This window comes from Centruroides sculpturatus, unplaced genomic scaffold (assembly GCF_000671375.1).
Source record: "Centruroides sculpturatus isolate CEXI.00-Female unplaced genomic scaffold, Cexi_2.0 scaffold532, whole genome shotgun sequence".
Lineage (NCBI taxonomy): Eukaryota > Metazoa > Arthropoda > Arachnida > Scorpiones > Buthidae > Centruroides > Centruroides sculpturatus.
Window position 1 is genome coordinate 18,835 of NW_019384733.1, and position 13,109 is coordinate 31,943.

A 13,109-nucleotide genomic window follows, 5' to 3' on the forward strand; every position below is an offset into this window, starting at 1 on the left:
TGCCGTTGTTGTAAGTTCTTCTGCGCGCTTCTCTTCTTTTTGTGTTTCTGCAGTTTCAGTAATTACTGGTTCTGCCATTTCTTCTCCTTCTGTTGTAGATTCTGTTGCCGTTGTTGTAAGTTCTTCTGCGCGCTTCTCTTCTTTTTGTGTTTCTGCAGTTTCAGTAATTACTGGTTCTGCCATTTCTTCTCCTTCTGTTGTAGATTCTACTGCCGTTGTTGTAAGTTCTTCCGCCCGCTTCTCTTCTCTTTGTGTTTCTGATGTTCGAGTAATCACTGATTGGTCCATTTCTTTATTTCTTTTTATTGCATCTTTTTGAATTATCATCGATTCTTCAGTTTCTTCGTTTTCTGTTTGAATTTTAAATAGTTGTTAATTGTGAAAAATGTGAAGTATAGAATAAGAGATAGAAATCAGAAAGTTTTTATATAAATTGTCAGTTGCACGAGTGTTGAGTCAATAACCTCAAAATTTTTTAACCTGATAAGTTACTTTCTGATTAAATTTTTTTTATTTGAAGAATTTACTTGAAAATGTTGTGTGATATACTACTTTTATATTAATATTCTTTTTGACTACGAATTTTCAGCAAATTTTCCGGGTTTAATTTTACGGATACAAACGTAGTTNTATTTGAAGAATTTACTTGAAAATGTTGTGTGATATACTACTTTTATATTAATATTCTTTTTGACTACGAATTTTCAGCAAATTTTCCGGGTTTAATTTTACGGATACAAACGTAGTTATTAACTGTGCACTGCTGGTATTAAGAATTTTTTCTTCGGAAACTGGTAGAGATGGGAAGATGGGAGTAATAACCAAGTTTATAGAGCAAACAGGAGGGCAACTATAAGTGACCTTCGATAATCTTGAAAATCTGCGGTTTTTGAGATACAGAACAAAATATGTTATTTTGTTTTTTAGATTATAAAAACGCTTTTGAGCCATTTATATTATAGTAAGCAACAGAATAAACGTGTTTTATAGCAGTTCACGTTTATTTAAACCTAACGGTTTTCAATATATCGCCAGTTTCTCCAAAAATCTGATTTCTCTTTTTCTCGGAAGTTTCTATTCTGGAAACTAAGTTTATCAGATTATTTATCACAAAGCTTTACACAACAGAAACCTAATAATAATGAAGTATATTTCAAAATTTACTTAAGTTAGATGTTGAAAATACCGATCTTCTTCGCGTATACAGGGATTTATTCTTCTAGGAAAAGCATTTAATACATCTCGAAATTCACATCTGCTAATCTTACGAAAACTTTCCTGAACTCTGACTTTAATGTTTTCTGTAGAAAAACGCTGAAAGTAAACCATTTTCTTAACTGTTCTCCATGAAGACTGGTATAAAGATTTGCAGCCTGGGAATAATTTTGGTGATATGCATCTAAAGCTATCAACGTATCAAATACTTCTTCATTTGAATAAGTCGTTTTCATGAAAACAGAGAAAATAAGTAAATACACAAAAATGAAAAAAAGATCACTTCTTCATGCCTTTATAAAACTAACAGTTCAATTTATTCAAAGCCTGTTTGTTCAATTCTCTGATACGATAACATAAAGAACGAAAACTGATAAATTTAGTTTCCAGCATAGAAGCTTTCGGGGTAAAAGAGAGAAAAAGATTTTTAGAAGAAGCTAGCGATAGCTTAAAAACCCTTAGGTTTAAGAAAATGTGACCTATTATAAAAGATGCTTATTTTGTCTCATGCTTGGCCTATCCATGTGATAGCGCAAAAGCGCCCTTATAATTAAAAAAATATCTATTTTGTTCTGTATTTCAAAAACATCTGATTTTCAAGGTCACCCAACGTTATTAAAATTGTTCCCGTTTGCTCTACGAACTTGGTCATCTGCTCCATCTTCCTATCTGTAATGGTTTCTGAGAAGAACTACTAAACGGCACCAATATATCCTTTATAAATTGTACAATAAAGCAAAAAGTTGTTAAAAGGTGAGAATGGAAAATCTTTGTCATATAATAAAAGTTATTTTAAATATTGCTTCAAATTTGGACATCAGAATTTTAAAATAAAATAAAGTATAATAATAATTCTTACCTTTCGTTGTAATAGAAATTTTATTCTTACTATAAATATCCAATATTTTATCATGATTCATTGTTGAAGAGGTAGTTTTCATTGTCGATAACCAATTTTCTAAAGCTGTTTTCATAGGATGATTGAAAATTATTTCCTCGTGAGTAGGTGTAAAATGATTAGGCCATTTAGATTTTACATACTGATATAATAGTTTATAAAATGATGGTGGAAATAAAATAGATTTTCTCGTTAGAGATGTATCATTCAAATTTCTCGTAAAAGAAATAGGTGGATGAGGAGAATTATTAAAGTTTTTAAATAATCCAAATGCTAATCTCTCCAGAAGTCTGAAAAATATTTCTTGTTGTCTTAGGGAAGTCGCTTTTTCATGGAAGAAATTATAGAGAAATGATGACGATATACCGAAAAAATTTCCTAAATTGCTAGAAATTTGTTGGTTTATATAGACTGGATTGTAATAAAAAGGATCTGGATACAATTGAGTCTGACCAATTGACATCACCAATTCTATAATAATATTCTTCAATAAAGAAGGACAAGATTTGTACACCATAGTTATGCATGCCCGAGCATGACTGAAGTAACTATAAAAAATAAAATAAAAATATATTATTGTTTATTTTAAGAAAATAATGAGTAATTTTGTTTTATAATTTTAAATTATAAAATAATCATTTATTTTTCATCAAGTATAAACAATATTTTTTAAATTAATAAATGAAAATATATTTTCCTACTTTTAAGTTATACAATTATATATATTGTATTCAGTAAGAATACAGTAGACCCCCCTATAACGCGGGTTCCAATAACGTAGATTCCTATGACGCAGCGAAAAAATTGCGGCAGTATTCGTATAACGGGGCGCGTAAAACGCGGTAAAATGTCATCGCGGACGAGCAGCCGAACTATTTTCCGCCGTCTAGCGCCACGCTACGGAGAGTTTAGGCCAGTAAGTTGAGTTTAACTATCGTCTGTACAGTATTATATATAAATTAGGTACTGTACATATAATTATATATTAATTATATATAAATTAGGTACTGTATATATAATTATATATTAACTTAATTTATTGTAACTTTATTATAATTAAATATATACTTTTCGCCGTNCCACGCTACGGAGAGTTTAGGCGAACTATCGTCTGTACAGTATGTAAATTTGGTACCATAAGTCTAATACAGTACTGTAATTTTATACATTTCTTGTGAAAGTAACATTTCTTATTCAACGGCGATAAAAATTATTTATATTAATGATATCTCCAAAGTTCAGCGAAGTTTTCGTAGAAAAATAACATCAGAAATCGCGGCCGCGGTTTGCTGAGCTGTTCCGCGACGAAAACAAGCTTGAGCAACGGCGATGTCGAATGGTGCACACTCGGTAAGTAATCCTACAATTGTTTGTTTATAGCGCAGTTTATACGGATTATTTCCAAAAAACAAATATATGTATTTTGGAAATGTTAAGTCGAATTAGTCTAGAATCGATTAATTTTATGGAAGAAAACCTTTCAAACAGCCATAGTCCGTAAACTTCACACGTGTCAAATACGTGAGCCAATCACAGCCCAAGAATTCCAACAACGCGAAATTCGTATAACGGGGAACGTATCTTCGCGTTATAGGGGGTCTACTGTATATACAATTGTAATTGACAGGAAAACTGTATTCGGTTTCTTTTTAGGCTAAAAATATTTATATTGCGTCTAATAGTCTCTCGTGCCTATCTCTTTACTCATACAATTTCTATATTACTATTCTTTATCCAATTTTTTACTTTCCAGAAATTATAAAGGTAAATTCATAATAAATTAAAATTAATATTTTAAAGAATATATTTCCTTTGATGATCTTTTTAACTAAAATAACGAGATTAGAGAAAATTAATCATTTTTATTCGAAAGTGAACTACGGACTTTAGATATGAATTTTTCAATTCGTTTTAAAAATAATACTTACATTGAACTTGTATCTTTACTATACGTATTTTGAGAAATATAACTGTAAAGAGGGGGCAAGCATGGTTGTATATTGGAATAATTAATTTGATTCAGACATCTCTGCAGTTCGTAGCGACGATTATCTGGGTAAAGAGGAAAAAAGTAAAACAATTTATTACGGGATAAAGCGCCAATTAATAGCACCTTAAGTAAATTTATAATTATAAATTAAATTCTTTCTGTACCATTTAATGTTCTTTGATAACTATTATCGGAGAAACTCCTGATAGCTGGTAACATATTTTTTAAAGCGTATTCAAAGACGATCCATTGCTTGATTTGGCATCTTAATTGGCAAAATTCAATAAAGCAGTTTCTTAGGTTACCTGCAATACTAAAAAATAAATTTATTTTACATAAATTACCAGACACGCTTGCCTTCTCTGTATCGCAATGCACATAATACTTCTTTATATAAACAATAATTGTTATATATCTTAAATAACTATAAGTAATAAAAATTTAATGAAGAATAAGACGAAAGAAAAGAATTTAATTTACGAAGCAAATTAATAATAATAAACATCCTTATAAAGAAGCAGCTGGCACTTAAATTAAATTAATTGATGTTCAGACACTGTCGTGTTCTGCGAGAAAATTAGGATTAATGTTTGAAATGGCTAAATGGAATAAATGTCTGCATTTTTTAAACTAGATTAGATTAATATCCTTATGAGACCAGTTTTGATTTTTGAATTTGTAAGCTCTATTCAAATAACGTGTGGTAAATGTTTAACTTGTAAGTTTATTTATTTATTTATTTACTTTATACATAATTAGGAACAGTCAGTCGACGAAAAATATCCACTTCCAATTAACAACAACTCTCAACAATGAAATATGGTTAAAACCAAAAACTAACAAAAAATAAAAAATCATGATGAAATAATGTGTTATATGTTAATGCATTAATGTACGAAATATTTTAAAAATTTATAAAATATATATATATATATAGTTAAGACAATAAAATTAAAAAAATATATAACATATGCATAATTTACAGCAATTATTGTATATTTTTTGCTTATGTTACATAACGTAACATACAGTATATAGAAAATTAATTAGGAATAATTCTGTTAAATTCAGTTCTAGGTTTGTAACTGAAAGGTTTTTCGAATTTAAAAAGTTCAGGGTTGTTATAATTAAGGACTAGAGCTCTGTGTTGGGCAACTATTGGGCAAATCTCAATCAAATTTGTTATAAGTTACACTCTGCTCTGAATATGTGGTTTTTATTTTCGAAAAAGTTTTCTTAAACATTTAAAATTCAGCCCCAAAGGGAAATTTTGCGTTACTGTTTCCTTAACGAGCATACAATTTCTAATAATTTTTGGGGTTAAGAAACAAAAGGCAATCATTTATTTCAGTTACAAAATTACAACGTGGAATTGACAAGATTGCACAATCAGCAAAATGAGAACCATGTCGATTTAATTGTGAAAAATTGTGAAGAACGTTTTCGACTCTTATTATATCCGAAATTCATTAGAATACTTAATAGGCATATTAAAAGACATCAGTGCCAAACTTCGCCTTAGAGGATGAATTTTGAAAATCGAAAACGAAAATCGAAAACGCATACTAAATTTGGTTGAGATTTGCCAAACAGTTGCCCAATGACAAGAAGGCTTTGATCACCTATTCTTTAATTATGATTTCTGTACTTATATATATATATTTTAAAAAATTCTATACTTTGAAAATTGCTGATCTGCGTATATAGGATATACCGTATATTTCATATTTTTGTCTCTTTTAGCTTAAGATTACTAAGAAGGTCTTTTTAATCATATCAATGTGAGGCTGGGCCCACAATGGAGACAACCGGATGGTTAGGGATCCAACATATCCAGGAAATACCGCCCACGAAAAATTTTTGGGTTTCTCGTCCGGACTCAATCATGAGTATCCCGGAGCGATAGGCTGACTTTTAACCGCCTCGGCCATCCGCAGTAAAATTACATAACTCATTTCAAATAGGAAGACTATATAAAAATATTTACTTATAACGATCTGAATTATGAAACTATATTTATTAAACCCGAGGTTATCACATTTGTTTTATAATTAAATTAGTTTAATAAAATTATGGTAATGCTAAAATGCTTTTATTTTATCTAAATTGCATTATTTCAATTGTAAATTCAATATATTTTAGTATAAAGTATAAACTATTTTTAGCTGGAAGCATTTACTGTATATCTCTTATACTGGATTGAAATGTACCAAGGATAATAACGTGCAACATTTTAAATTAGTATTTTATTTATTTTTTATTTGTTAATTTGTAAGAAATTTTAAGCATTCTAATATAATATTACAATTTGCATATGGCTTGATTGCATTGATGGGATACGATAATGCAACACATGGGCAATTTGCTGAGAGGGATGACTTCCGAAGGACTTTCTATGGGAAATTGGTACCTATTTACATATTACATATAATTTCCAAATGTGTATAAGTCATAAGTGAGATTGATATACTGCCTGAACGTAGTTCTTTATGTTATCTTTCTTTACAGATTTGCAATTCGAAAAAAAAAACCATCCTTAGAGTGTCCATATTCTACACCGTCCGAATTTACCCTCTTTTACTCTACAGTATGTTGTTTGTATTTTTTCATTTGTGTCAAATTGTAACTGTCATTCGATACATGTTATTTGTTTTTGTTGAGTTTAAAAATATATATATTAATTAATTAATTCACTATAATCCCATATAATTCCTTCCAAGTCGCTGAGAAAATATTGATACTTTTTTAAGTCTACAGGACTTTTTTAAAATAACTCCAAACATCACTTACGTTAAAATTTCAAAATTAAAATTAACGTGAAAACTAGAAGAAATTAATTTTAAAACGATGAAGTTTTCAAATGCTTTTTCGTTAAGTACTTAAGCTAGCAAAAAGCGGAAATAATTGTAGGAGAAATGTTATATGTTTGAGGATAATGCTTCAGTTTTTGGCTCGTAGCCAACGTATCACTAAAGAAAAAAAATTGAAATTAAGTTAAAAATTTGTAAATTTGCTTAATATTTTATTTGAAAGCAGTGATCATTTTGTTCGTCAAAAAATTCTGGGAAATCTTAGAAAAAAATATGGAAAATTTTTTAAAGTTAAAATAGTTTTTTTTTATTTGGAAATAACATTATCCTTAATCAATAAAACTAAATTTTTATTTATAAAATGCATAAATTAGATTAAAGTAATAAAAAATGCCATAAGAATATAATATTTACTCTAAAGATAAAAATGATTATTATTAAAAATATGAAATTATTAATAAAGAAACAGTATCAAATTTCCTATGGAAAATAATATAAAGCTAAACTCATTGTGAAAATGCAATATGTAAAAACTATCAATTACCTTTCTGTAGTTATGAATTCCTGTTTTAATCTTCGTAACTGATATTCTTTATAGAGACATGTATTGAAGTTAATTACTGAAGTTTTAATATCTCCTAATGTGCACGGCTGAATTCTGAAATTTCCATTTTCGATATTTGGATTATTTATAAACTGCGATTTAATTGTTCCTATTAAATTGAAAATTTATCAGTTAAAGACAATTTTCCTTAAACACTTTATTCAGATTTCTATTTATCATATTTAGAAATCTCTCTACGTATTTATGATATGACTCCTATTTAAAAACTTAAATCTAAGTAAAAATTATATTAACTCTTTCCGCTCTGTGGGCAGTAAGAGAACCTCTTTTTTGCAAACCCATTATGAGTACGGCCAAGCCTACGATGGGGTGAACGGGTAATGAGGGACGGGGCCCGACACAACCGGACGGACCATCCCCCCGAAAAATTACTGGGGATTATTTAACCCATCCAGATTCGATCCACAGTCCCCCAGAGCGGTAAGCTATCACCTTGACCTCTCGGTCATCCAGTCGTCAACTTGAAAAGTATTGTATCACAATAGAGAACTGGAATTCGTGATATCAAGTTCTATCATTTTGGCTTTGTTAACGTTACATCTCTAAAGCCACTACATTGCATCAATATTTACTTTCGTTAAGCCTTTTTTGATAGTATGGAGAAGACCAAAAATAAAAGTTTAGCTTACTTATTGCGTGTCGTTATCGAAATCGAAAACTTTACCGTATAATACATCACTGACTAGCATATCAACGGTTGAGTTAATTTCAGTCACGCGATTCCGATAGAAACTGGTCTTTGTTGCATTCATTAGCATAACTAGGCTTACCAGACGTCCCGCTTTGATCGGGACTGTTCCGGTTTGATGTGGTCCTTGCGTCCTGGCTAGTTTGTCATTTTGTCCCGGTTGTTTGGTAAAATTTTAAAAGTGCCGAATATACAAGAATAAAAATAGTGCAGTCTTGGGTAAAATGGCTATTTGCCAACTAAAATATTCCCTCCGTTACACTCGCTGTTGCCAACCTAAATATTTTGTATCCAGATCTAAATAGGGGAAGGTGGGACAGGATGAAGACGTTAAGGTTTGAAAAGTCATAAGATGGCAACCAGATGAGAACAATAATTTTTTTATTCTCAGCAACTACAACATTTGGTAATATATAATACAAAATTTAATTTTTGAAAAACGTTTTTAAAAACAAGAAAATTTAATATTTTAAAATTATATGTAATTGCACTATTTCGCCCCACCCGTGGGGTAAGATGGGAATATTACTTTTATATACAAGAAGGAGAAATTAAAATGGTTAAACTATCGTTTTCTTCAATATTGGCACAAGAACAATATGCCCATTTGTCACAGCGGCTACATTTTTTATTATTTTCCGAATAAATAAATATAAAAGTTTGAACTTACTCGTATTTACTTTACCAGACGATACAATCACTTCGCGCACGCTCAGTTTCGCTATTTTGTAAGCAGACGATATGTTTTTTCGTGGAAAAAAATTTTTATTTCGATTATTATCTCACATTTTATTTCTTGTTAAGGTAGTATTTAAATTTAAAAAATGTTTTCATAAATAAAATAAAACGTAAAAACATAAATAATAAAGTAATACAGTACTGTATATACTGTATAAATTTATTACAGTTAGATATGATTTAAAAGTGGAATATTTCATTTTCTATAAAAATATCATTTTTAAAATTATTATTTTATATATTCGAAAAAATGATATAGACAACGAATTTAAAACTAGTTCAGTGCACTATATTGCAGTGCCTCTAGCCAGCAGTAGAATTCATGGTCAACCTTGAGCAAGATGGGGTACCCCGTCTTGCCCCCACCATCTTGCCCCAACGTGCACTTTTCGTACTGACTGCAAACACGGGTCAACTTTATTTCAAAACTAAACAATTTCAGTCTTAAATGTTACTTCGAATACCATAATATCTTTATCTAAAAGGTAACGTAAAAGTTCGCAATGATGCTTACTTTGTAGAAATTTGTAGCGGGCGTAAAATTAAATGAAGTATTGCCGAAACGTGGAAAACTGTCTTACTTCCAAACAAAGAGAGTTTCGGACGTTCTCTTGTCCCGCGATCCCCTTTGAGGTTGACATTTAGTTCCCCAAATAACAGCTAGATGAAAGTGCGTTAACCATGAATAAACAAACGTCCTCGTCTTACCCCATCTTGCACCACCTTATCCTACTTTTAATGTCGTCTAGATGTTTTACCAAAAATTTATACCATGTGGCCTAATGAATTTAGATGTTTTATTTTTTCATCTAGATATTTTTTACAAAATTTATAATAGCATGTAGCCTATGAGATCCAGATGTTTTTATTTCATTTTTTAGATATTTTGTTTCAATTAGAGTTGGCAACATTGAAACTTATTCTGGTATGTCATTATTGCGCATGTCCTATCTTAGTCGAGTTCGAATTGCTCGTCGGCATTTGCGATTATTTTGTACTGTACAGTACATTAAATTAATTTAATCTCCAAAATGCCAAAAAGAATCCGTATGTTTACTGATGAATTAAAAAAGGATTATCCGTATTTTAAAAAAGTTTGTAATCGTATTGACAAAGTGAAATGTGAACTGTGCTTTTCAGAATTTCAATAACTCGTGGTAGGCGTTCGGATATTAAAATCACTTGAAATGTGAGAAACATAAGGCAAGCCTAGTAGCAGCGGAAGGAACTTCCTCAAATATATTGTCATATTTTAAAGGTACCGATTTAAATTGAATTAAATTTCGATTCCATTAAAAATAACATAGAATTTTTAAATAAAGTTTACACTAGTGATTTTATAACTTCTTAATAATAACGTATGTTCACTTGAGTTCTTAAAAATTGCTTCAACTCGTTATTTTTTTGTTGCTTATTCTGAAATCGTGTCTTCTTTTATTTGCTTTTTCGTCACAACTAGAGGCATAGACAGACACTAGGCATTTTTGATATCAATCTTTATTCAGGAATATCTTGTGGACCGAGAAAAATTCATATTTATGTTTTATTATGTAGCCGACAGAAGAGGGGCGTATGCCCGAAACGCGTCTCGGCCCACAAGATATTCCTGAATAAATACTGATGTCAAAAATGCTCAGTGTCTGTCTATGCACCTAGTTGTGACAGAAAAAACATCGTTGTTTTTATTAACAACTTCTTTCTTGAATCTTTTCAACCATAGATACCTGTCCTAGTAGATTTTATTTTCTGTTGTGAGTATTTTCTCAAAATTGTCACGGATTGAGAAAAAAATATTGTGGTAAGCCTAAGCATAACGAAGAACGCAGAATGGAGAACCGATATTACTTATACTTTCGGTAATATCGAAATTTCAGTATCTGATAGCAACGAGAAGGCTTACTTTGCACATTCGAATATCAAATCGTATGTAAGCGCCTAATAGACTAGCATCCAATGTGATTACGTGTGGTATGACTTCGAATTTACCATGAGAACTCCTCGTTGCTCTGGGATACTAAAACTTCTGTATTATCGAGAATAGTTTAAACTAATTGGCAGTTTTTAGTTATTTGTATTCACCAAAAAATGAAAGAAAATATTAATTAATAGGCATCGCTTCCTGAGCCACAATCTTGTCTACACAAGCACATAACCAGACTGGGCAAAAAATCCGAATTGGCTTATCTCGCAACATATCATTACGATTATTAATTTAGCAGAAATTAAACGCATATGAATATTTGGATATATTTCTATTAAATCAGAAGTGATATAGGCTAATCCGTTAATGCAATCAGAAATTTAATACCTCGCTAGACGAATAAAGTGTCTTTTCACTTTTCTGGCTGTTATATAATAGAGAGAAAGTATGGCGATCGGTCTACCCCCTAGGATTTTTATATTTTTGGACTCATGGGATTTTGAAACATCGAGAAAAGCAAAAAAATTCGGGTTTTTTTTTCCTGTACCTATGTATTGTTTGTGGGGGGGGCATGATTTCGTTCACCCTCTTTGAAGCTTAATAACTGCTGTGCTTTTTGTCGAAAATTTCTGAAATTTTGCAGGGAGGTTTATGTATTAAGGGGATTGATTCTATTAAATTTTGTTGGATACAGGTTGACAGGGTGGAGAGATAAAGGGGATCGTGTGTCATATTTCGAGTAGGGTCTAACTTAATGACTACTTTACTCGTTATTAGCATTTATAAGTTTTTATAAAACCCGTCCCTACCCTCAAAATTAAGCTTTTTGCCATTTTATAATAATTAAAAACATAAAAACGTTTTAATAATAAAATATCATAACAGATGGCGCCATACATGCCAGTTTTAAATTGCCGGGAAAGTTAAGTAACTAATTGCTGGTTTTTTTATGTGCTCACTTTCCTCTCCCTCTTTGTCGATATTCTCTTTTGTTTTATTCTTTTTTCTGACCAATCATGATTTTATTCTAGAGGAAGTTGATGTAATGAGAAACCGGCCCCTATTTAGGTGTTTTTGCCCTATTTGCCCAAACGTGAAGAAAAATCCACATGTCCAGCCGGTTGGCAAGGAGTACCAAATACTAGTATTTATTGATTTTATCCACTCGGCCACTAATGGGCCGAGGCTACGAGTTTGGCTTGCGACTTATTAGTTGAAGAAAGTCAGGCAACAGACAGAAACTGTTGTTAAGGTATGGTACGTCAAAAATGTTTTATTTATACCTAATACAAGTGTGAACTGCACTTGCTATTGTATTAATAAAATACCGTACCTCCAATCAAACCTATTACTGTTTACTGTATAGGAACCTCTATATCGCGAAACCTGTCTATCTCGAATTTTTTTCTCCTGAGATTCGAGATAGACTGACAAATTCAACTGTATATAAAGTACTATACTTAGCTTAATTAAAATCGTCACAGAAAAGAAAAAAAAAGAAATGGCAGCATCGGAAAGCTAAAATATAAAAGTAAATCATTACGAAATTTTTGAACAAGTGGGCGAAGACCCCCTTACTTATAAAAGAACTTATAAAATAATTTGTATTAGATATAATTTAGTTGCCATTAAGTGGAATTGCTGTGAGAATAATCATTTGAAATTTAAAAATAAATTATCAAATATCCTTAACAATGCTTATAGACTATTTAAAATAAATTTTAAAAATGCAAGTAAAAGGAATTTTTGAATAAAATATAACTTCTGTATCTCAAGCTATATTAATTAATGCCTATAAATGATAAGATATAAAATAAGTTTATCACAATACCTGAATATAATAAAAGTAGGAGAGCGGAAATTGATGTGACTTTATCCATTTTACTAAATTAAATGATTTATTTGCATTAATACTTGAGTATTAAATAAATCATAATTTTTTGTTACATCCAATTCGTCACATCTACGTGTCCAATAATAATCATTCTTTAGTAAAAACAAACTCGTATCACTACGTTTACGAGTGTACTCGATTTTAAGTAGAGAATACACTATTCTGGGAACACCCAAACATAACTAAGGTAGTAGCTTTCTGTGAAGAAAATATATCCATTGCAATCAAGCATGCATACATTTAATATGCTGCGAAATCGTACGACGCTGCCATTTCTCGTGTTTCAAGTTAAAGGCCATATCTTGCTACCTTTGATATTAATAGTCTGTG

The 13,109-nt window shown here is 30.6% G+C and overlaps 1 protein-coding gene across 1 annotated transcript in view; it reads right to left on the reverse strand.

The window, feature by feature from the left end:
* LOC111628231 overlaps nucleotides 1-12,929 on the reverse strand; it is a 14,195-nt gene extending 1,266 nt beyond the window's left edge. The window contains exons 1-6 of the mRNA XM_023371975.1: nucleotides 12,717-12,929; nucleotides 7,458-7,626; nucleotides 4,268-4,416; nucleotides 4,042-4,165; nucleotides 2,075-2,661; nucleotides 4-350 (exon numbers count right to left, since the gene is read on the reverse strand). Coding sequence (XP_023227743.1) covers nucleotides 4-350; nucleotides 2,075-2,661; nucleotides 4,042-4,165; nucleotides 4,268-4,416; nucleotides 7,458-7,626; nucleotides 12,717-12,765 — 1,425 coding nt within the window. The 5' untranslated portion in view covers nucleotides 12,766-12,929. The remainder of the gene's footprint in view (nucleotides 1-3; nucleotides 351-2,074; nucleotides 2,662-4,041; nucleotides 4,166-4,267; nucleotides 4,417-7,457; nucleotides 7,627-12,716) is intronic.
* Between the last annotated feature and the right edge of the window lie 180 nt (nucleotides 12,930-13,109).